Source organism: Ziziphus jujuba, chromosome 10 (assembly GCF_031755915.1).
Source record: "Ziziphus jujuba cultivar Dongzao chromosome 10, ASM3175591v1".
In the NCBI taxonomy this organism is placed as follows: domain Eukaryota; kingdom Viridiplantae; phylum Streptophyta; class Magnoliopsida; order Rosales; family Rhamnaceae; genus Ziziphus; species Ziziphus jujuba.
In genome coordinates, this window is record NC_083388.1 from 17,828,076 (window position 1) to 17,851,824 (window position 23,749).

Consider the following 23,749-nt stretch of genomic DNA (forward strand, 5'->3'; position numbering starts at 1 on the left):
AGAGGAAGGAAAGATAGAGAAAGAGGAGAGATAAGAAGGAAACAACTTCATTCATCATGTTCATAAAATACATCTGCCAATATTTAAATGCTAAGCTATCTATGGTTCCTACATACCAGCTACTAAACTCACACACTACAGCAAAATAACTAAACAACTAACAAGAAAATAGGCAACAATATAACAACCACGTCCACACCCACAAAGCAACCCACTGATCACGTAGGTGTTCATGCCCCATGCAAAATAAGGTCCTAACAGAAGACTATTGGATGACCCCTGAGACCAGAGCATGTCGTGAAAGAAGCACATTGGGTGGGCGTGCTTCAACCGTGGCTCCAGGGCACAATTGAATAAGAATGTGAGGTGTAGGATACCATGTCAAGAAACCTCAAGCAACTCCCATATGTGCCGATTGCTAGCACATCCGGGGCCTTGGTGCCTAACTCTGCTAGAAAGGCCTAGCTTGATTTGAGAAGTGCTAATTTAGTTCGAATATACTTCATTTAAGAATGCCACCGCCCTTGGATGAATAAGAAAACAAGTGTTAAATTTCAAATCAATGAATAAACTGAAACAAAAGAACAGACGTTTATCGCTTGATGCCTAAAATGCACTATTTTCTTCTTATTAACTCTCTTCATAACATAGGCTTGTTATATTAAAAGATCAGTTCTCTTCTTCCCTTTAGTTATTTTTTTAATTTTTTTTTTCCAATTACAAAATGGATTATTAGTCAAATAGATCTCAACTACTATTATAGATTAAGATTTTTAGGCATAGCAAACTTTTCTATCTATAGATATAGTCACATGTAATGACGAATCACATCCATATTCAAGTAATAAATTACTTGTCCACTAGCAAGTAAGTAAGCCAACTACCTTATCTCATTAATGAAGTTAGAGTATAAAAGTAGAAGGGGATGCGATTAATGAATGGATCAAAGAAGGTGGCTTTATCCATGTCATCCTATATAAAGAAATAAGCTTGCCCCTGGCCTAATCAAGTGGATGAATGAAGAAGTGCCTGGGTAGATTTTAAAAGCTTTTGTTTTACATACCCTCCTACTTATTTTTCTGATTGGACCAAATTCTCATATGTCTATTTCATTATTACAACCTTCTTTTTTAATGTCAAAGACCAGTTGTAACATCCCGTCTCGAACAACATCGGAATTTTCTTCACGTTGATTGAGGTTTACTGGGTTTGACCGTCGTTGATCGAAAGGGGTCAAAATTTGACTTTTTGATCCGGATGGAATTTCTCTTTGACTGGGGTACCGTGGCAAAATATGCATCGACCCAAGTCCATAGACTAGTGATCCGAATGGAATTTCTCTTTAACTGGGGTACCGTTGCAAAGTATGCATCGATCCGAATCCATAGACTAGTAGCACATTAAAAACGGAGCTACTGTTTGAAAGTTATGGATAAAACAAGTTGAGGTCCTGGCACCAGTAGTGTTGCGAAAATTCTTATTGGATCTCGATTATTCTTAACAACGATGGCTATTCATTTAAGTCTTCAAGTAGCACCACTAGATCTTCAACAAGGTGGAAATTCTCGCATTCCTATGTACATATTCCTGCAACTCAAATGAGTTTTCTTGTTTATATCACTACAAGTATAAACACTTTCTTTTTCCTATTAACAAAACATTCCATTTTTCTTCACTTTTCCAAAATTGATACAGAATTAGGAGCTTTTTTTATGTTGTTTATTTTAGTTACTGGGGGGGTTTCGGGAAAGACCTATGTGGGGCACATTTTGGGTGTGGGATACTCGTTTAATCTCTATATTCATCTTGTTCCTTATTTACCTAGGTAAATTGCATTTTCAAAAGTTTCCTGTTGAACAAGTTCAATCCATGCTAGATCGATTGATATACCAATAATAAAGTCTTCAGTCAACTAGTGGAATACACCGCATTAACCTGGGAGCATTAGCTGATCTGGTACATCAATACGTGTTCCTATCCACATGCCAATCTTGTCTAACTTTGCTCACTCCCCCTTCTCAACTCGTATTTGACTACAAAAAAGTGCGTTTTCCATGAACTATGTGTGCACATGTAAGTGTGTGGTGCATATACATATACACATGTATGTGCAATCTTTGACCACCGGATGAGTGGGAAGAAAATATGGGAGAGAAGTCAAAGACTTTTCGTAGTGAGATAGTTACCAATCAATTAACTATCCTATTTGGGGACACGAAATAGCTCCTAAACAAAGTGAAGGAGATATTTCACAGCAAAAATTGAGCGAGCAAAGTGAGTGAATGATGAGGGGTTCGAAGGAGGTATGGAATAACTATGGAGGTATTACAAATTAACACCATAGCAGGTACAAAGTATCTAAGAAGGATTAGCCCTCCTATAACTTGATTGAGAATTAACTTATAAGATCCTTGCATGTGCATCAAGTACGTTGTATGTCTCAAAATGCTAAAAGATAGTTTAAAGACTAAAGTGCATTAAAAACTAAAGTTTAAACAAAAATATCAGAAAACAAGAAAAAAAAATATATATATATATATATATATTTCAAGAACTAAAGTACAACTATAGATAAAGTTTGAGGATTAACAAATTTAACAACCCTTTACAAAATTCACCAACCATTATATACCACCAAAAAAAAAAAAAAACAAAAAGTTTTAATCATTGTTGTTCCTGAACTACAAGTTAATTTTCATTTTGGTTTCTAAATTATTTTGTTCCTACTTTGATCTCTAAACCATATGTAAAGTCTCACAATTAGTCTTTATTTGATTTTCCATAGTTTGGCTAACATAAGTGACACTTGTACGTTAATTTTGTTAGTTGGGAGCATGGTTGGTAATTTTTAGGGACCAAAGTAAGATTTTTGCATAATTTAAGGGCCAAATACCACTTTAAAAAAATGAGCATTAGCCACAGTACTATTAACCACTATGAATTGCTATGGCTAAAAGCACTTTTGGCAACAATAAGTAGCTTTTAGCTACAACCATTAGTTTTAACTACAAAGATTGCTGTTACTAAGAATATGGCTAAAAACTATTAACCAGAAGGGGTTATTGGCCACAACTGGTAACAGCCTTTATTGTGGTAAAAAAAACATTTACCCATAAAATGTATACTTTTAACTACTATTTTTGTTATGGCTGATACTTTGTATCTTTTTTATGTACGAAAAATTATTAAAAGTTAATTTGTGGAAAGAAAATAATTTAAAATAAGATAAATAAATATTTAAAGAAAAATTTATCCTTCTTACTTAAAAATATTAATTTATTTTAAACAATATATATATATATATATATATTTGTATATATATAATTTACTTTCCAAAATAGCTAGTATAGAATTTTTAAATAGTGTAAAATTAAAAATATAAATTTGAAAAATATTATATACATATGAAAGAAACATTAGTTTTCATAAAAATATTGAAAAAATACATGTTGTGAATAAAAGTTAATAAAGTACTCAAACACATATTATTTATTATGTACAAAGAGAGATTTTAAACATTATTATACAATTAATTTTTTTTAAAAATGTTAAAAAGAATAATTTTTGAAATATATATATATATATACAAATATTAAAAAAAAATATGAAAAGAGCATTTCTTTTCATATTTGTTCAAAAAATTTAAAATTTCTTTGAGGTAATAAAAAAAAAATAACAAGGGAACAAATGGTTATACTTCTTTCCGTTTTTCAGAAAATAATATCATTCATTTGAAAATTGGCACAAGTAATAAATAAACATCCCAGTAATTTTTATTATTATTATTATTATTTTTTTATATGGTAGTGAAGTATGATTTAAATATTGGATTTACAATTTATGTTAATTTAAAATTTATATGAATAATTTTCATTTTATTTATTATAAAATAGAACTTATCTATACAAATTCAAAACAAAATTACACATACGTCTAAGCCTAAATATACTATTTTTTTTTAAAAAGAACTTTCCTATTTTACTTACAGAATAGATATTTCTTCTTTCCTTAAAATTTATTTAGATTTTTATAAAAAATTATATATTTTTAAAAAATAAATTTAAAAATTTTTCAAAGTATAATATTCAAATTTTCTCACATAATTTGTCTTGGAAATAAACTATTTACTATAAATATATTTTTATAATGATAGAATATATATATATATATATATATATATTGGTATTTATTCGCTAATTCATTGTGTGAAGCAATTTTTTTTTTCTGTTTTATGATATAAAATATTTTTTTTTCTTATGCAAATAAATATTTCAGTAATTGATTAAATAAAAAATCATATAATAACTCAAAAAGTTAAAATGTCATAATATAACCACAAAAATATTTAAACAATTCATACAATACAAATCAACGGTATATGACTGGCAAAATTAAGAATCGTAGAGATGCACTTGTTAATTTTAAAATGAAATGGTTGCCATTGCTAATAAATAACTAAGAGTTCCATAAAAAAAAATCTATCACTTAAGTAGCAGGTTGTTAATTAGTTTTATATACCAAACTTAATTATATTCAAATCAGGTTATTATTCACCAAAAAAAAAAAACCAATAGATTGTGCTATTTTAAGAAATTAATCTCATTACTAAATTAAAAGAATCACTAATTATTGAAATAAGTACCCTTATTATGGTCACTAATTTTCAAAACCGCAACAGTTGGTTAGTCGTTGAAAGTTAATTCATATAATCCAGCATAAATATATAAATCTATTAAAGCAATCTCACATTAGTTGATATTCAAAATCTAATAAATAATAGATTCGGTAATTCTATTATTATTGTTATTGAATAGATTCCAACCTCCGCTATATATTCTCTCGATAGATAATAGTATATAAGCATATAGAAAATAAAAATAAAAATATTACATAGTTAATTACTTAACATATATACATATTTAGTGCTAATCATGAAAAATTACGCATACCCTATTACAAATGTTGATTATGCATGCATATTGAGAAGTGGATAGTTGGCATGCTCTAAATTTTTACTTATTCATGGTCTAATTAATTTAGGGCAATATAGTCTGTATTCCATATAGAATTTTCCATTTTTGGTTATGACACTTATACACTAATTTATTAAGTTACTTTTAGACCACTGTATATATATGATAAACCCAAAATATGACAGAATGGATACTCATATTTAGCACGTTTGTAATTACTATAAAAGCCATGGGAAAAGGTCAGTAATCAAACTTTTACATAATCTTGCAGGGGCAATTTGGGTTATTCAATGGCAAGTCGGGCACGATACATATGCCAAGTTGTGTAGTCAGCCAGTAATTAATATGGATAATTCTCATTGCCATGGATCTATAAAAGGGGATATGTAAGACGCGCTCTCTGTGATTAAATTAATTTGCTTCTTTCTTTCTTTCTTTCTTTTTCTTTTTTTTTTCTTTTTTTCTTTTTTTCTTTTTATTTTTTTTAACAAGCTTACTATGAGTTGTAAGTGAAAATGCCTTTTTTTCTTTTTCTTTTATTTTTTATTTTTTTGTTTTTTAAATTGTAAAAGTTTATGGGTTTTGGATTCTAATTGGTTTTTTTATTTTCAAAATTTTTCAAAGATAAGGAAATTGAGGGCTTGAACAACAATATGATAGCACAAAGAGTTGGACCAAAATCAAATACATTGCCTCCATTAAGTCCAAAGGTTCAGAGCTTAAACAGTAACTTTCTGATTCCATTTCCATCAGCCAAAGAGATCCCTATTATCTCTGACAAAGACGAAGAATCAGTTCCTGCTGATAACTCCAACACTGAGACTGATCAGGTTCATCATCAGGACCCTAACGCTAACGCTAATGCTCATGCAGACCCCAAGAGACTCAAAAGGTTAACTAATATTGACTCCATCCCTCCTACTTCATATACTATATATATACCAAGTTTTATATATATATATATATATATATGTAGAAGATTTATATATAGCAGATTACATATATAGGAATTTGGATCTGCTTATACAAGACGTGCACATTTGATGGTGTTTAATTACTCTCTTTAGAATCGTAGCAAGCAGACAGTATTCACAGAAATATCGGCTCAAACAGCTCCAATACATTAGTCAACTGGAAACTGAAGTCAAAGCTTTACAAGTAATTCACATATACATATATATATATATATATGTATTTCTGTCAGTTCTCATACGTATACAGTAGTTTTCCACTGGGCGACCACGTACTCATCCCACGAACATTGATGGAACATACTTGCTTTTCTTTTACATGCCATCAAGTTTGGTGAGATGTGTTTAGTTGAACGTCATCTAGTAGAATAAAATTATTTTCATATATATAAAATTAATTATGTATAAAAATATGTTCATTTTTTTTTTTTTTTTGTATATAAATATTTCAGGCAGAAGTAGCAATCGCTTCTCCAAGAATTAAATACAGTGATCGTCAAAATGCCCTATTGAGAGCTGAAAATAGTTCGATAAAGCAAAGGCTCTCTGCCTTTTCCGGTGAACTTTTGTTCAAAGAAGGTGATATTCCTCTAATAATTCTCTCATCTTGAACAATCACTTAATATATATATATATTAGATAATTGTGAAGGACTGTATTTACAACTATCAAATCTGTATAATTTTTACCATTAAATGACTATGAATAGTTATTTTCACAGTTTCCTTTTCATAAATTTTTAACTATATCAAAATTGTATATATATTTATATAAAACAAAGATATATTATAAATAATTATCACGTATGCAGCTCAATATGAGGAATTGAAGAAAGAAAGAGACTCCTTGAAGCAATTTTCAGAAGTTTATCAACAGCAAATGTCTGAGATGCTGAGAAATGGGCCTGCGATGTATCAGATGGTGAACACCATGAGTTTGAACCAATCTGCACGAGGGCTTAATCAGTTTCCAGAACCCGTCAACCCGCCCAACCACCAAAACTTGAACCAATTTGCACCAGGACTACAGTTTATTAACATCAATAATAATAATAATACTCCCAATCCTGATCATTCCTACAACTTTATGTGATTACTGATTTCCTAGCCCACATGATTTCCTAGTCTTAATTAATTTCGCCTGTTTCTTCTTTGGCCAATCCAATTTTAATTTCGCTTTGTTTGTATGTGATCTATTGGTTTATGTATATATTTCTCCTTTTTTTTTTTTCCTTGACTTAACAAAAAAAGACCTCTTGATGAGTATTATGGGCCCAGGTTTTAAGAATCGATGGATCATTAGCAGCTTATATTTTGCTAATCCTGTGGAAGTCCGCAAATTGTCAGCCCACAGTCTCTATCGCCTTTTTCCACAGTAATATATATATATATATCAGATCCATATTAAAGCTCAAATGGGATTTGTTAAGAATCAAACTTATAATTCCTGCCAGCAAGTGTAATGGGTCTGCAGCTTCTTTCCATTTGATCCTCCCCTTTGGGTGTATATATCTATATTTCTCTTGCTTGTTTGCCCTTTGATCAATGCAATAAGTGAAATGTAACAATTTGAAAATCAAAACCATATTTGATCTTCACTTTGTTTTTTTTTTTTTTTTATGTACTTTGTTTATTCTAATGTATTTTTATAATATAATACAAATAAATTTTATAAATTAATTGTTATTTCGTATTGTAGGAGGTTTTTTTTTTCCTATTTTATTTTTTCACAAATATTTTTGAAGCTACACATCTCAATGGACCTTTATTATTATTATTTTTTTCTTTTGATATATGTTTATTTGAAGTAGAATAATCTTTTAGCCAAACGCCTTGATTTTTTTTTTTCCTGGTAAATAGCCATACACTGTGATCTAATCTAGAATCTGAAAGTTAAACACTAGATCGTGCCCAAAGAGACAACATCTTAAGACTTAATAGATAGATTACATACTTTATATATTGTAATATAAAACAATGCTGTAACATTTAGTACGTATTGCAAAGATGCTACTTTTATGTCGGTGGGAACTACGTAGTTTTAAACTTATAATTATGCGCTACCAAAATTGATTTTATGATAGAATGCATAATAAATGTCACCGACCAAAAAATTAATTGTATGCTTTATTAATTTGTAATTGTAATTTATTTTAATTACAATTTAGGATACTCAACTTTCTAAAATAGTGATTTACACTTTTAATTTTTAAATATATTGCAAAATGATTTAAATCCCAATTTTGCCAAATAAATTAGTAATGTTTTCGCCTATACATAACTACTTTATTCTTTTTTATCAACACCCTAATCTATTTCTTTATCGATTCTCCTGCAAGTTTTTAGATGATATTTTTATTAATTTGTTTGATTAAATTGGAAATTGAACCAATTTGCAACAAATTAAAAATTTGATCGTTTAAATCGTTATTTTTAAAATGCAATTAATTATTTATTTATTGACCCTTTGAGCTTTATCCATTTATGAATTCATCTGTTTGTCCCCTTCCGTGTTCTCCAATGAAAAATAACTACGTCATTTAACAAAAATTTACACATCTCCTTTAATTTCTTGCTGTTAGTTTCCGCCTTTTTTTTTTTTTTTTTATTGAATTGAAAGTTGATGCTTCGTGAAAAAGGAAAATTGTTCAGTGATGCCATAGTTTCTCTTGAATCGCCAATTCATAGTCAGAAAAACTCATTGAAAAAACATTGCGCAGGCAAATCAAGAAGATTTCCTCATCTTCCTTTCATCAGAGAATCCATATCCCTCGTATGCTCCTTATTTTTCTTGCCTCCGCCCAATTGCCAATTCCCATCAATTCACTAAAACCCTAAAACAATGGAGTAACCATTCTAGCTTTTTGATTGCTATTTCTCGTGACCTAGATGAAGGGCATAGGGAAAGCTACAGCAAATCAATTTGATCTCAATTGAAGATTGATATCAATATTAATTTTAGTACTTGAAACATACTTTTTTAATTGTTTGGGATCTTCACTAGCTTATTTTTAATTGGTACAAGGCAACCATATATAACAAAAATTTTTAATTTGATCTCACTTTTGCATGGCTAGCCTCTTGCTTCTTCTTTGATCTTCATTATCCTCATCTCTACTTTAAAACAAGGCAATCATGATTTTTCTAGATGTCTTCCAGTTCACCAGAGGTGCCACGTATGGCAGAGAAAGAAAATAGCAACAAAGGTGAAAGAAAAAGGGAAAATTGGAAAATAAAGTAACAGAGTGAGGCTTGACACAATCCCAAATTTTTTTTTAAATGATGTGTCTATTATCCATTGGTGAGACTGGAAACTGATAGGTATTGGTGAATAGAAGATCACAATTCCCCTTCAGCCTTTTGGATGCGCGTGAATATTAGGTATAAACAAATTTTGATATACATATATACGGAAATTCTATGATGAGGACGGTCCGCATGAGGACTGCAGTATTAGTGATGGTTTTTCATAGTATTAACGACGGTTTTTTAGAAAATGGTCACCAATACTATAAAAAACCGTCACCAATACTGTGGTCCGCATGAAGACCATCTGCACCATAGACGGACTGTATATATATATATATATACATATATATATATATGCACAAACTAAAATTTTTTTTAATCGAATGATTTGTTCCACAAGCAAAAAATAAAATAAAAATTCAAATAACAATATCAGAGATGCTATTGTACTCTTTAGAAATTTTATAAGGTTATGAAGCCAAAAAATAAATTTGTTAAGAAACAAAATGCGTGAAAAGTATAAAAAGTTCAAGAGACATTAATATAAAAATCCCAATTTGTATCTGTGTATTGCTAAGAAACTGTGACATAGAGTTATACTAATGGCCATAAGGTTGCATAATTTGGTATAAGCAGGATTTTTGCCTGCTTATAAAACATCAAAATCAAGAAAAATATCTAGTCCTTTCTATTTTTTTAATTTAATTCTTAATTTCTTGAACGGGAGCGGGATGTGGGAGCATAGCCAGATAATATACATTAGGAATTTTAGTTAAATTATTTAAGTTGTCTACTATCAGTTAATACTAGTGCTACTAATTAAGATGCACGTATATAGTGATTTGACATATATAAAAAAGCAAAAGGAAAGGCAACAATGGCTCCCCACTGCGTGCCCTTATATTAGATCACGCTAGTTTCTTTTATCAACATTTGAATAGATTATGACGTAGATCCGTAGAAATTCATTCTCAGATATCTAAATATACAACCATACATCGCAGACTAAAAAAGGAAAAACAAAATTCAGAATCTATTTCAAAATTATCAACAAGGAGAGAGATCTTGTTACTAAACACCGAATCATACATATGCACTTACGTATGCAGAAACATATGCATATATGCATGCCTATACATCATTAAACAATTCTTTTTTTTTCCCCCTCTTTTTCCTTTCCTTTTTCGAAAATGAATCTACGTCCTGCTTGTATAAGGTATAAAATGTATATATATGTTTATCATTTTTTCATCTTAATTGATATAAGAAAAGATATCTTTATTCAAAGAATCAAAATATATGTATATATGTGGTTTTTATTTTGTTTCCTTTTATCATTAGCCTTTTTGACCACGTATTTTCTTTGAGCACTTGTAAAATAATTAATTTAAAGCACCTCAACCATAGCACCCAAAAATAATTTCTAGCTCCCTTAAAAATATTTTCTTATCTTTTACCTTTTGCTAAATATGAATGCATTTGATGTTCCAAAAAAAAAAAATTAATGCATTTGTTCTTCTATTCTCTTTTTAAAATTTATATACAAGCTACTTAATTATGGATTCTGTTATAGTGACTGATTTTATGACATTTTCTTGGCAACATTATTATTTAAGCTAGACACCATTGGACTATAAATTTATATTTTGGGGATAATGTCTACATCAATTAAATAAATGTTGAATTAATAAACAAAATCGGAACTCAGCATGATGCAAATCCTGCATAGTCTTTAAATCAATATATTCATGTCGCTCTACCTATAGCTTCTAGGTACACTTATATATATAGGTACCAGAAACCCAAAAAAAAAAAAAACAAAAAAAAAACAAAAAAAAAAAAAAAGCCGAGTACTCTTGTATATTTACTAAATCTTCTTCGGTTATCAACAACCAGCAATATTGTGTGTCTGTGGTCTCAAATTAAGCATATACTTATTATTTAGGAATTTGGGCATTTGGTTTCACTTGCTGATCTATCTATGTCATTTGCAAGTACTGATTGCTCATATATATAGATATATATATATATAGATATATATATATATATATATATATAGTAAGCACCAATTAAACTGCAGTAAGCCACATATGCATCTGTATACATGCATTTACATTTAATCCTCTTACTATATATATATATATACACATTTATTAAGCGTTACATATATGTATCCTTGGTCAACAAGTTTATTAGTATAATGCGTGTTCCCTATAAGCTAACCACGAAAAATATTGCTATACAAATTCATATATTGCCGCATTGCATCCACATGTTTCGATACCGTTCAATATTACTATTTTTTTACGAATAGATTTTATCATTAATCATAAAGAAATATATGAAATTCCCTAAATTTAATAATAGAATATGAGGTAAAGTCGTATTCAAATTTAATCAATCATATTCTGTTTGGGCCAAAATATTAATTTTTTAATTTAATATTTTCAATTCATTGAAGTATTATTTTTGGGAGATTAGTTAAATGGCTTTAGTCCAACATTGATTGGAGATTGTATAGTCATATAATTGTCCCATGTATAAATTGAAATTTTGAAGTTGGAGTTTGAAAAAAATCCCACATCGGAAATGTATGAAGCAATTCAAAGCTCTCTACGTATATAAATTGAAGCTCCATTGACTTAGAAAGGGATCGCTACACACCTCCACAAACGACTATAAGAATATAGACTAATTAGTTTATTCTCTTTAAAATTTACTTTCTCTAGTTTATTGTTCTTAGTTGTTTTCTAGTTGAAATTTTATTTTTAAAAGTCTTTTAATCATTAAGGCAATTGGACTTCGTAAGATTATTTTTTGTTCTCCAATAATCAATACAATCATCTGAAAAGTTAGATTCAATTAGAGCACATTTTCTTTTATTTCTTTGAACTGTTACAGGTTTGAAGTGGCATGCCCGCAAATTTAGGAGATGACAGATTGTTGGAAATTTTCCGACATTGTTCCAACATATCTTTTTGGCACGTCCGGTGGGACCACATAAATTTTCAACTGAAGACAATGGTTCAGACTCGATCAAGATCTCTGGAGTCCGACACCCATAACAACAACAATGAGGAAGAAGTTGGCAAGACTCTCGACTCGACGGAGATGTCCACCCAAGAGTCGATCCATGAACTATCCCAAGAGCTTAAGGAAGGTCAAAGGAAGCTGGAGTTATTCTAAGAAACCTAGCAATGATTCCAGGAGACCCAGCAACGTCAGATGGAAGGCATTGTGGATTTGTTGCGTCAACAATTGCAGGTTATTCAAGCCTTGTCAAGTGGCACAAAGCCATTTGCCGGCCAAGAAGAACAAGTGCAAGCCTTTTCGACCGTGCCTGAAGGCAACATGACAAGGACTGACGCACCAACTGTTCCGACGAGAACAAATGGAAATGAAGGAAGGATAGTCGTGCCCGAACGACAACTTTATATTCCCCCACCTATTTGGAACCCAATTCATGGTGGAGGAGTAACTGAAAACCAAGGCCAGAATGTTAGAAATGGCCGAGAAGAACAGATTGTACTGGCCCCTCAGGCCGTACCACATGTAGTGCGGGCTTTTCAAGCTGCACCTTATGGCATGCAGGCCTTTTAGGCAGCAAATAATGTTAACGGAGGAAGGGCAGACTTTCAGCCCCATGTTTTCCCACATGTCCAAAATCAAGGTCATAGTGGGGGGCATGCTGAACATTTTGGCCAAAACTTTTTGTATGGCCAAAATGAAGACCATCACCACCAGGTCGACTACCATGGCCCGACATGGAGACAAGGACATATATCCAGAACTGGATGAACAATGGCCATGGAATGGATAGGGAGGCCATCGAGACCATAATCTAGGAGATGATCGGCCCCGCATTCAGAAGAGTTGCCGATCATTTTACAGAAGGCCTTATCTCGAGGCCATTGATCGGATAGAATTTCCAAGGGGATTCAGATTTTCTGAATTCATCTTGTTCTCGGGTGAAGAGAATCAGTCTATTGTGGAACACATAGACCGTTTCACTATCCAATGCGAAGAAGCTGCGGCCAATGAATTCTTAAAACTCTGTCTGTTTGCTAACTCTTTAACAGGTTCTGCTTTCTCATGGTACATCAACCTGCAACTAAACTCGAACCATACTTGGCAAGAATTAGAGCGAAAATTCCATGAGCAATTTTATAGGATTGAGCCGGAGATCTCTATGGCTGATTTGTCTTGTTTGCGTCAAATGGAAGGAGAATCGGTGGAGAATTTTATTGCCCGATTCAAAAGGACAAGGATCAGATGTCGCTTGGATATACCAGAAAGAGAGTTTGTCAAACTAGCCTAGAGCGGATTGAGCTACAAGCTTCGGAAGAAGTTTAAGGGGACAGAGTTTCATGATTTGTTCGAGTTAGTCTCTCGAGCATCTAGATATAAAAGTATTTTGAGGGAAGAGTATTAGAGGAAGAACTCATCTCGAGGATCATATTATAGAAACCCAAATATGGAGATTTATTCGGTTGAAGCTGAAGACCAAGGAATCGAAGATGCCTCCATCGAAATCGATGCTGCTGAGGTAGTGGCCACTAGGCCATACGTATGCAAAGCTCTAGCTAGACCAACAAGGAACCAGAGGATTCCTCAATTGGTCATGGATACGAAAAAAAATCGATTTAAGCCGGAGAAAGTTTAGAGTTTTGACATCTCCAAAGCTGATTAAATTTTTAACCATCTGATGGTCGACAAGGTAATTAAATTACCCGATAATCATGTTTTATCCACAGCGAAAAAAACTAAAAAAAACCGTACTGTAAGTGGCATGGTATGTGGACGCATCAAACTGTACACTGTGTGGTGTTTCGAAATGCCATCCAAGCACTAATTGACAAGGGTACCTTGAAGTTCCCAGAAAAAGGAAAGGATGTAATGGAGGTTGATAGCAATCATTTCCCATCAGCTGAAGTGGATATGGTTTCGACCAACATTTTTGAGTTGACCAAACCTAGAGTCAAGATTGATCTAGGACAACCCTTGTCTGGTAGAGTTTGGAAAAGGGAGACCAAACCAAGGAAGGAGTATTCAGCCAAAAGGGCTGAACCATCTGATCAGGTGCTTTGTACATGTTGCAAGCATGAAGTTGACGATGGGAAAAAGCAACCCTTAGAGATGTGTGAGCAAAATGTGATAAAGTTGTCACCAGAGAATTACGGGCCTCATAGTCCAAAGTCAATATTCCAACGCCTAAGACCGAAGGTGCAGGATGGGCATTGGAAGCTGAACCATCAACAACAAGGGAGGCAATTTGACTCTAAGCTTCAAGTTACATTTTCGAGAGATAATCGAACAAGATTGGTTTATTATAAAATTGGGAAGCCAAGGACATTCTGGCCACTAATTACAGAAATAGGCCAGTGGTACCGTGCGGAATATAGGCATTATCAGCCACTCACCAGGACTCAGAAGAGGCAGATGCAACAGCAACATGCTGCGGTAAGAAGACTGGTAGAGGAATCAAAAGCGCATGAGAAAGTTGCTGAAAAAGGGCCAATGACAATATTAACTCGGCCCGAAAGTCAGAAAGATGATAATATATTGAAAGAATTGGAGTCGCACCTTTGTGGTACAGAAGGTAGACCAGAGGGTTTGCAGAAGATGGCCGAAGTCACGGCTAAAAAGGCCATTGCCTCATCAGGAGCTGGCCCTTCTGGAGTGAAGAAGAAAACTTTGGTATGAGTTAGGAAACAAAGTGCTAAAGTTATCCCATGCATAAAGAATCTGGATGACGACCTTATGAAAGAAGACATGATTGATTCTTCAACCAATAAGAAGTCTCTGATGGTTAAATTTGGAACTATGGAAGAAGTGATGGTCAACAAGGTTGTCGTCCTGCCTTTATCATTTGGATCTCGACCTAGTCAGGAGTACATGATAGAAAAAGATGGTCTATATGTGGAATAAAGATTATGAGAAGACACCCACGGTACATGAATAGCTTGGCAAAAAGCGAATTGTCGAGCCATGAAGTTTGGACATTAGACTTCTACACTGCGTTGATTGGATTTGAATTTTCGACTGAAAGAAATATCTCAATTGATCAGCATGGTGGACCAAATAATCTTCAATGTCTTCATTAATGGAGGATTTTTCTCTATTCCCTGGCAAGGATTAAGTGCAGTACTCAATGAAGAAGGAAGAAAAGGATATCTGGTCAGCACAGAAAAAGTCTCTGGAGCCCGCTGGTCTGTGGAGTAGAAGAAGTCAAAGCAATCTTTGGCTGAATGTCCTTACAAACCATTTTGAAGGATTTGACGACCAAGAAATGTATTGGTTTGGCTGGTGGACAGAGATGGCCTTTTCTCAGGAAAGTAGGCATGGAGCCAAAACTGCAATATCCATAGAGGTCTGGGATGATGCGGGTCCATGTTAGCATTGACGACATTGTTGATTCTTCGATATAGGTGACCAAGAACAAGCGGTCCAAATGCATAGGATGAACCAACAGCAAGAGCTTCAGCTATGTGAATGTACCCTTTCGTTATGTCAGGACCCGTCCAAAATTCCTCACCAGAACCCTAGACAAGCCCTGACCCATATTTTAGGTCTTCTGATTCCAAATATGGCCTCCAATTTCAAAAAATTTGAAACGGTGTGCGAGATACGAGGAGTTGAATTTCGGCCAGCGCTTCACGGGTAAATTTCGGCCACCGCCGGTCAAAATGGGTCCGACAAAGGTTGGTTTCACGTTCCTCATCTCGTAAGCTTTCCATAGACATATAATTTGCGTATTTTGGATAACGTTTGTGTTAGGCCCCCGGGTACCGGGTATTAATTATCCGAATAAAATATTATTTTATTTGACTGTGTAAAATTGTTAATTTAGGAGCACGTGTGAATTGTGGAATCAATCCTATGGTGGATCGTGGTTTAATTGCATGCTCGAGGTGAGTGACCCACCTTTAAAATTATTTGGGGTGATTAATTATATTTATTTGGTGTTAATTTGATATCTGGAATTTTTGCTCATGTGGTGGAATTTAAAAATAATTGTGCTAAAAATATTATTTTATATGTATACACATGTTTATCGTTGCTAAACGAAAATTTGGGTTATTAATGAATTTCTGAATAGTTGTTGTAATTTAATTGTATTTACCACGCATGAGCAAGGTGTTTTCCTTAATTAGTGGTATTTGGATTTTAGTATTCTTTTTGGGCATAATTTGATTTTTAAATATTTCAAAGAAAATATTTATTTAAGTTGGTGGTTCAATTTTTATAATTATGCCCATGAAATATCATGCGATTTAATTTATTATATTTCAAAAATATTTATGCCATTGGAAAAAATTGAATATTTAAATTAGTGGATTTGAGAGCTGGTTGATTTGAAAATTATGGAATTTATGCGATGAATTTATGACGATGATTATAAAGGAATTGTGGAAAAATTACGGGTTTAATTGGATGGGATAAACCCGGTATATTTATGGAAAATTTGAAATTTTGAGATATATTGATTTATGATTTTTAGATGCACCATACACGTACTGGTGTTCTGTTTATATGTGATATGGTTAGTGTGCACACGGATGTAATTAGCGCGCGGGTGGGTGTGAGTAGTGCGCAGGTGATTTTATGGGGTTGTCCTGTGTTTGCCATCGGATGAGGGTAAGCCACCCCTCCATGGCCGGGACACCTGTTTGCGGCGGCGCGGTGGGATGCCATGCGACTGTATGCCGGTTTCTCTCTATAACCTCCTGTCTGGCGGTACCTCGGGACACTGGGTACTGTTGGCGCCACTGGTATATAGTGGGTGCATCAAGTGATTTTCAGAACTGGGATTTTAAAATAAATATTTTGAAATTGCATTGGAATTAAGAATATGATTAATGTTGTTTTTATTATTTAATTGAATGGGAATTTTAAATTGATTTAATTTTCCCTTTACTTAATTATTCAATAAATTAATTTCTTTTTTATTATAAATTTGGAATGCTTGATTTATTATATTTTATTTGATATTTAATTGAATAAATTGATTCCTTGGTTTTCGAAGATTATGAATAAAGGGTTTTGTGAAAATGTTTTAAAAGGGGAACTTTTCCAACCGAGAGAATCGTAAGGGTTTTGAGAGAAAATATTATTTCCATTTAATTATTATTTATCTACTTAATTATTGTGGTATTATAATTGTATAGTAGATAGGTTCACTCACTGAGATGATTAGCATCTCATATTTTTAAATTTCGTTCCTCTAGGTCCAGGTTGGGTGACATCGATCATCCGGGGCGAGCCCGACGTCTCAGTTCATTGACGAAAGTCCAAGGAGCATCTCCTTTCCTTTTTCCTCTCCATCCTGTATTAATTTCATATTTATTTGTATAATGTTCTGTATACTGTATTGGACATTTATGTATTAATTACACACTGGATTACTGTTATTAATTTGGAGTGTTGCAAATTTGTGGAATTACATTGTAGTAATGTGAGAAGAATAAGGGGATGAATATAGAAGTGTGTTTTCAGTGCAGAAAATTTGTGGTAAGTCCAACCCTTAGGGGAGGTTCTGCCGGATTTTCCATTGGAAGGTCCGGTAGAGTTTCCTTGGGATCAAGGCTTATTTAGGGTTCCGGTGAGGAATTTTGGACGGGTCCTGACAGTTACTTGCATCGAAGGCACACAAAAGATCTACCTACACAACCACAAAAGAAGAAAAGGTGTTCTTGATTCGAAGGTGGTTTGTCTTTGCCTTGAATATTCTTCAGGAAATGGTTGTAAGAAGCTTCTTGCTTTGGGAAGTTGGCTTCTTCATAATGCAACAGGCCGTATCGCGATAGAGCTATAATAGACAAAAGTTCGCCATAAGGTCAGAGGCCAAGCAGAACAGCTAGATCCATCAAGGTCGGTGTCATCATTCCAAACTTGAAATAAAAAACATTGGAAACAGAAGACCAAAAGCAAAGTACAATTGCAATCAGGCCCTTATTGCATGGGATGTCAAGACTGGATAGACGTATCGCGGCATAAATTCCAGATTTCTTCCAGATATTGCCGTAATAGGGCTCCAATCGATCCACCCATGTAATCCACTCCGGAGGTGTGACCGACCACGACTTGAAAGGTTTAGAATCTTCCCACTTAGCCCAATCCAAGGATGTTGAGGAAAACGGTAGAACTCCATCTGGGCGAGTTCGAAATGCGACTTCAACTTCACAAGGCATTTTATCTTTGAATTGAAGGCCAAGGCTAAATTTTTTGTATAGTTGGTTTCTCTCGATCAAAATCCTATCGTCAATAGCATCTTTGGTGTGATTGATAGCCTGCTCAAGCTGCTCCACATATGACAATTTGTCTTTATTGGTGACTGCCACATATAAAAAGAATATTTCAAAATATATATATATATATATATTTAATATGCTAAATTAAGGCCACTAGTACCTTTGGCTATGGAGATGAATCGTGAGCCTCATTAATTTTTGTTTGGCGACCTTAGTAAAATTGTGTTCTCATCGAGCCGATTACCTATGGAAAAAAAAAAATTCAATGGCTTGAATAAAGTTTAAACAACTATGAAGTGGAATTTAGGGGGTCATTGGTATGTTTTTACCAAAACAAAAAAAAAAAGGATGAGATGTTTTCACATGTGTGTATATATGTATATGCATGGAGCCAAGAGAAAATTTGTGTGGCTAAACAAAAGACATGTGGATACCTTTTGCCATATACATGTATGGAGCCGTGCACCTTGGTGAGAATTTTCATGTTTCACATGTTTATATATATATATATATATATATTTAAAAAAAAAAAAAAGAAGAAGAAGAAAACAAAGCATATGGAACCGTGTGCTTTTATGGATTTTGTCCAAGCTCTACATGTATATATATATATATATATATGTAAACAAGAGGATGTGAATAGATGTGCTGGTGGGAGCATTGCTTTGTGCAGGATGCAACAGATAAACAAGTCAATATACACACTTATTCGGCTGATTAGTGAACTGAAGAGTCAACAGCAAACATAGGAAGCGATGCATGGAGAAGGTCACGGGTGCAGTAAGTGAAGCAAGAGAGGCTGAACTTACCTTTCTGTAGACAGGTTATCTCTTTTGACGGCACTGTTTGAAGGGAAAAGAAGCTCTTTATTAGAAGGCCGATTCTATGCAGAGGCAGTACTTGGGGTGGTATTGGCTGCCATTAATAAGAGGTAGAGAAGTTTATCAACAAGAGATACAAAAAGAAAGCAGGGGTGCGTGTACAATTAGTATGTATAGATTTTGATGATGAAGAAACTTCAAGACTTACCTGTGGAGCCGTGTTCTTGCACCAGATGAGATTTGCGTGTGACTTATGGATAGTAGGAGGCAGGATGGAGAGAACTTATGCTTGAAAGAGGAATGATGGAGGACCAGTCGTGGACATTGAGATGGGAATTCTTTATATTTAATATAATACGTTTAGGGTTGTTTTCATGAGATATATATGTAGTATAATGAAATTTGGAAAGGATTTGAGGAATATTTTTAAATTGGAAACTTGGGATGGAGGCTTTTGTGAAAATAAAGTATTCGGGGTTAATAAGAAGGAATTGTTTTACTATGGTAATTTGACATATTCTATGGGAGCCATAAGAAAATCAATACACGCCTGGAGGATTAATTTTGGTCATTGCACCGTGTCATACCATGGCTGGTAAGGAAGGAAATTTTCAAGGAAACAAAATAAGGAAAGAAGGGTCACTGGGCAAGCCATGGAATATAAATTGATTCTCATTTTCCCCATTTACTTATCCGATCTTCCCTTAGAAAGGAATTAATCATGGCCATTTTTGGAGTCTAAAAAGAATATTTGGTCAAAGGTTTTTATGGGATTCGTGGTAGTGTAGCATAATCAAAGGGTGGACAAGTGAATTTGTCAAGAAGATTATGGCGCATATGACTAAAGGGAGAGACCAAATAAAGATTCTAGTATAATATTTATTTGGATTTTATGGTTTAAAGTTTGGAAATTATCGGATGGTATAAGAAGAAAATTTGGGCATGCTTTAAATGTAGCTTCGTTGCCTTGTGTAGCCGAAAGGATTTTGGTCTTCAATCGGTTTCCTTACGTAGCATCAATTCTTGCGTCAACTTTTGGATGGAAAAAATAAATATTCATCTTGCATGGTTTTTTGCCATCAGACGTAATGGAATTGAACCTATTGCTCCATGGTAATTGTTATGACAAGACCAATACATTAATATTTGCTTTGAAATTTTTACATTCCACTACAAAATTACAAAGCAAGGGGGGATTCATAACAAAATGAAATGTTCTTGATTGATCTTTTTGGTAATTTTCTTGAGTAATTAAGCTAACTCTCCCGTTGCCTACATTGTATATATCGTACAAGTATTGCTAGTTAGTGACTTGTACTACATACAAATACTTCATAATATGTACTAGAAGAATAATATAATATATATTTGTTTGCTATTTAGTAAAATAAAATAATATAATTCAAAGTTTGCATGTTCAACTGGGTAGTCCACATGGCATGAGTTTGCGGATGCATTGGCTGTAGAATAATGATTAGGGTTCCATACTTGGCCTGAATTCAGTTTCAAATACTTTGGTATCTTCTTCGTGCATTCAAATTAGCAAAAGAGAGACAGCTATCATTTTTCCTCTTATAATGGTTCGTCTTAATTACAAATGTTTTAGAGAAGCCACTGTTTAGAAGATAAGAACGAAGCTTCAAGGAAAAAACCAAGTTTATTAAAAACCAACATCAAATATCTAACGATGATGAAAACAAATTTACCAAACTAACCCCAACATACCAACCAGCATGAACATCAGCAAACAAAAACAAAAACTAGCCTAGTTTTGTAATTTAGCCAAACAAAAACTAGCCTAGTTTTGTAATTTAGCTAGGCATGATAAACTTTGATTTTTCAAGAAAGCCAAGGTAATATTTGGTAGTTTTAGCTGTATATTTCTGTATAAATAAGGACAAGCGGGCAGGCCCTCTCTATTTATCTCCCATACCAGTCTACTAGTGGTGTGTATTAAGCTCTCTCTTATAAAGGTTAGTCTGAGTATAGAATTCCATTTTTCTTAATTCTATAAGGTTTTTCATTTTCTTATAGTTTTAGTTAATGCGTATTGATTTTGGTTCTCCTTTTTTTCAGCAGGCACAAAAAACAAAAACAAAAAGTTGTAAAAATGGAGGAGATTAGCAAAACAATTGGACAATTATCAGCATGGCATAAAACTACTCATCCTCCACCTTCTGAATCGAGCTTCGAGGCTATGGCTGGCAATTCATTTCAGGTATGGAGAAAACCGTACTCGAAGAGCTTGCCCGAAACCGGGTCTAATACCACCAGAACAGCCATGGCTAAGAATAGTTTTGTCCAGCCTTCAGATGCTAACCCTAATTCTCCTGTTTTAGCTATAATTGATGACAACAACACAAAAAACCAGGATGATGTTGTTGATACTAGTGAGCCTGTGGCTGTGGATGGGAATAAATCCCAGTTAAAACGTCCTCGTAACGTTGACCAAAACGTGGATCCTAGGAAACTCAAACGGTAGTAAAATCTTTTCCCCTATATATTCTGCCATTTATATACATTCATATAAACGTATATCTTGTCCCTGCGGAGAAAACCCAGTGGTTTAAGTAATTTCCTTGTACACATGTATGTCTTTTTCTTTTCTCTTTTTTAATTACATTAATAAATTTTAATATTTTATGTATATATGTATGTATGTATGTAGGATCATTTCAAACCGAGTTTCAGCACAGAAATCGAGAATGAAGAAGCTTCAATATGTCACGGATATGGAAAGGAGATTGAAGGCCTTAGAGGTAACCGTAAGGGAATTAACCTTTTGATTACTAGGAAACATTTGGTGGAGATTTTAATTTTAATTATTTGTAATCAAAATTAATGGTAAATATATATTTATATATATATATATATATATATTTTATGGAATGCAGTCTCAAATAGCAGTGCTATCTCCTCAAGTTTCAGCCTACAAAAACCAGCAACATATGTTGCAAATGGAACAAAATAGCTTGAATCAAAGGATGACTGCTTTAACCAACAACAAATTAATCAAAGATGGTGACCCTCCTTTGCCTTAAATTGCCTTTGCCTTCTCACTCTCTGTGTATTTAGTTTTATGATTTTATAATCGATAACTATTGTATTTTTTCACAGCCCAAATTGAAGAAAACAAAGTGGAAGTTTCAAGGTTGAGGCAACTTCATTTGAAGTTGCAACAACACCAATTGCAAGCACAATCAAGGATGCTAAATTGGGAATCTGGTGGATTGGAACAAATTTTGAACACCGGTCTAAATGAACCTGGGTTTGGGCAGAATATTGGACTTCTAAACTCAAACCAAGGTAACACCAAATTCACTTGACATTGATATTTTTCTTTGTAATATTTAATATTGTTTGATATCCTTTTTTCTTTGTATTTACGCCTAGAAAATTAAATATCTATAAATATTTTTGTATATTATATCATATATCGAGACCAATAAAGTAATACAATTAAATCATTATTTTCCTCAATAAAAGCTATGATTCAAATATTTAAGAGTTCCAAAAGTTTGATTATGAAGGTCTAATGTATCAAGTTTATGGATTTAATATTGAAATTGAAATAAAAGTTAGATACAGTAAGCATTATCTACAAACAAAGATTTTGTGTATAATATTTACGATAAAATCTTTGTTATCACAATACATTGACATGTGTTCTTACGTTATATGATGTTATAATATATCGACATACGTTTTACTAAACATATATTTTTCACTTTTACCATTAATCTTAAAATGATAATGCTAACTAGTTAATTAGGGAAGAAGTTCATATTGGTTAAAACATTAATGGTCATCTTTAATGGTCAAACTCATGTAATTAATTTTACATAACAAGCTAGCTAGAAATAAATGAGGCTTAAAAAGAGTATACCGTTTTCTTTGTTTTCTATAGTATGTCTAACCTCAAGAGGAAATTGTTTATGCACATACCTCGTTTGTTTTACTTCAGGTCTGAGGGAAATGTACTTACTTCGACCCTCTAATTACAATTACTTAATGGTAGAAATGTATTTTAATTGTATTCACAAACTTGGGCCAGTGGTAAAACCACTAATAATACACTTCTAGATCCAACATTCTAACCTTGATTCCGGTAAAATTTCCACTCATCTAGTTGTAATGACTTTAAAATTGCCCCAAAAAACAAATATATATTTAATTATTTTTTTATTTTTTATTTTTTAGTTAAGACCTTCCATTCCTTTTTAATCATTAATTAGTAACACATTTTAAAGAATATTATATTGAAACTAATCCACTTATTTTTCTCATTCTTCAATTTGTAGCACAAGTGGGAGACGTCACAGCAGAAGTGAATAACCTGAACAAATTTAACATGGCACAACAACAACATGAAGAAAGACTGGGACAATCATGGACGGGTGGTAATAATTGGGAAATAGCCCAAAGCAGAATATGCAAAACACAAGCTCCAACCAATCTACATTACTAGTGCCGCAGCAAAAAATG

General features: G+C 33.1%; 3 protein-coding genes and 1 pseudogene across 3 annotated transcripts; all 4 read left to right on the forward strand.

Moving 5' to 3' along the window:
* Positions 1–1,100: 1,100 nt before the first annotated feature.
* On the forward strand, positions 1,101–2,033 carry LOC112490503 (putative cytochrome c biosynthesis ccmC-like mitochondrial protein; annotated as a pseudogene).
* A 3,593-nt stretch (positions 2,034–5,626) lies between these two features.
* On the forward strand, positions 5,627–7,036 carry LOC132799682 (basic leucine zipper 61-like). Its single transcript, XM_060812126.1, has 4 exons — positions 5,627–5,865; positions 6,041–6,131; positions 6,397–6,523; positions 6,756–7,036. Exons 1-4 carry the CDS (start codon positions 5,627–5,629, stop codon positions 7,034–7,036), a joined length of 738 nt encoding a protein of 245 aa, XP_060668109.1.
* Positions 7,037–12,417: 5,381 nt separating this feature from the next.
* LOC132799683 (uncharacterized) lies at positions 12,418–13,510 on the forward strand. Its single transcript, XM_060812127.1, has 2 exons — positions 12,418–12,744; positions 13,013–13,510. The coding sequence occupies exons 1-2, from the start codon at positions 12,418–12,420 to the stop codon at positions 13,508–13,510; spliced, it is 825 nt and encodes a 274-aa protein (XP_060668110.1).
* Positions 13,511–21,347: 7,837 nt separating this feature from the next.
* Positions 21,348–23,732, forward strand: LOC107411485 (basic leucine zipper 61). Its single transcript, XM_048468028.2, has 5 exons — positions 21,348–21,742; positions 21,933–22,023; positions 22,159–22,285; positions 22,382–22,570; positions 23,566–23,732. Exons 1-5 carry the CDS (start codon positions 21,375–21,377, stop codon positions 23,730–23,732), a joined length of 942 nt encoding a protein of 313 aa, XP_048323985.2. The 5' UTR covers positions 21,348–21,374.
* Positions 23,733–23,749: the final 17 nt, after the last annotated feature.

Excerpts from the sequence above, each read along its gene's own strand:
- LOC132799682 (XM_060812126.1), top strand. The coding sequence starts at position 5,627 with ATGATAGCACAAAGAGTTGGACCAAAATCAAATACATTGCCTCCATTA. Across the intron at positions 5,866-6,040 it reads GACCCCAAGAGACTCAAAAG|AATCGTAGCAAGCAGACAGT; the intron begins GTTAACTAATAT and ends TACTCTCTTTAG. Across the intron at positions 6,524-6,755 it reads TGAACTTTTGTTCAAAGAAG|CTCAATATGAGGAATTGAAG; the intron begins GTGATATTCCTC and ends TCACGTATGCAG.
- LOC132799683 (XM_060812127.1), top strand. The coding sequence starts at position 12,418 with ATGGAAGGCATTGTGGATTTGTTGCGTCAACAATTGCAGGTTATTCAA. Across the intron at positions 12,745-13,012 it reads CCCCTCAGGCCGTACCACAT|GGAGGCCATCGAGACCATAA; the intron begins GTAGTGCGGGCT and ends TGGAATGGATAG.
- LOC107411485 (XM_048468028.2), top strand. The coding sequence starts at position 21,375 with ATGGAGGAGATTAGCAAAACAATTGGACAATTATCAGCATGGCATAAA. Across the intron at positions 22,286-22,381 it reads CAACAAATTAATCAAAGATG|CCCAAATTGAAGAAAACAAA; the intron begins GTGACCCTCCTT and ends ATTTTTTCACAG. Across the intron at positions 22,571-23,565 it reads ACTTCTAAACTCAAACCAAG|CACAAGTGGGAGACGTCACA; the intron begins GTAACACCAAAT and ends TTCAATTTGTAG.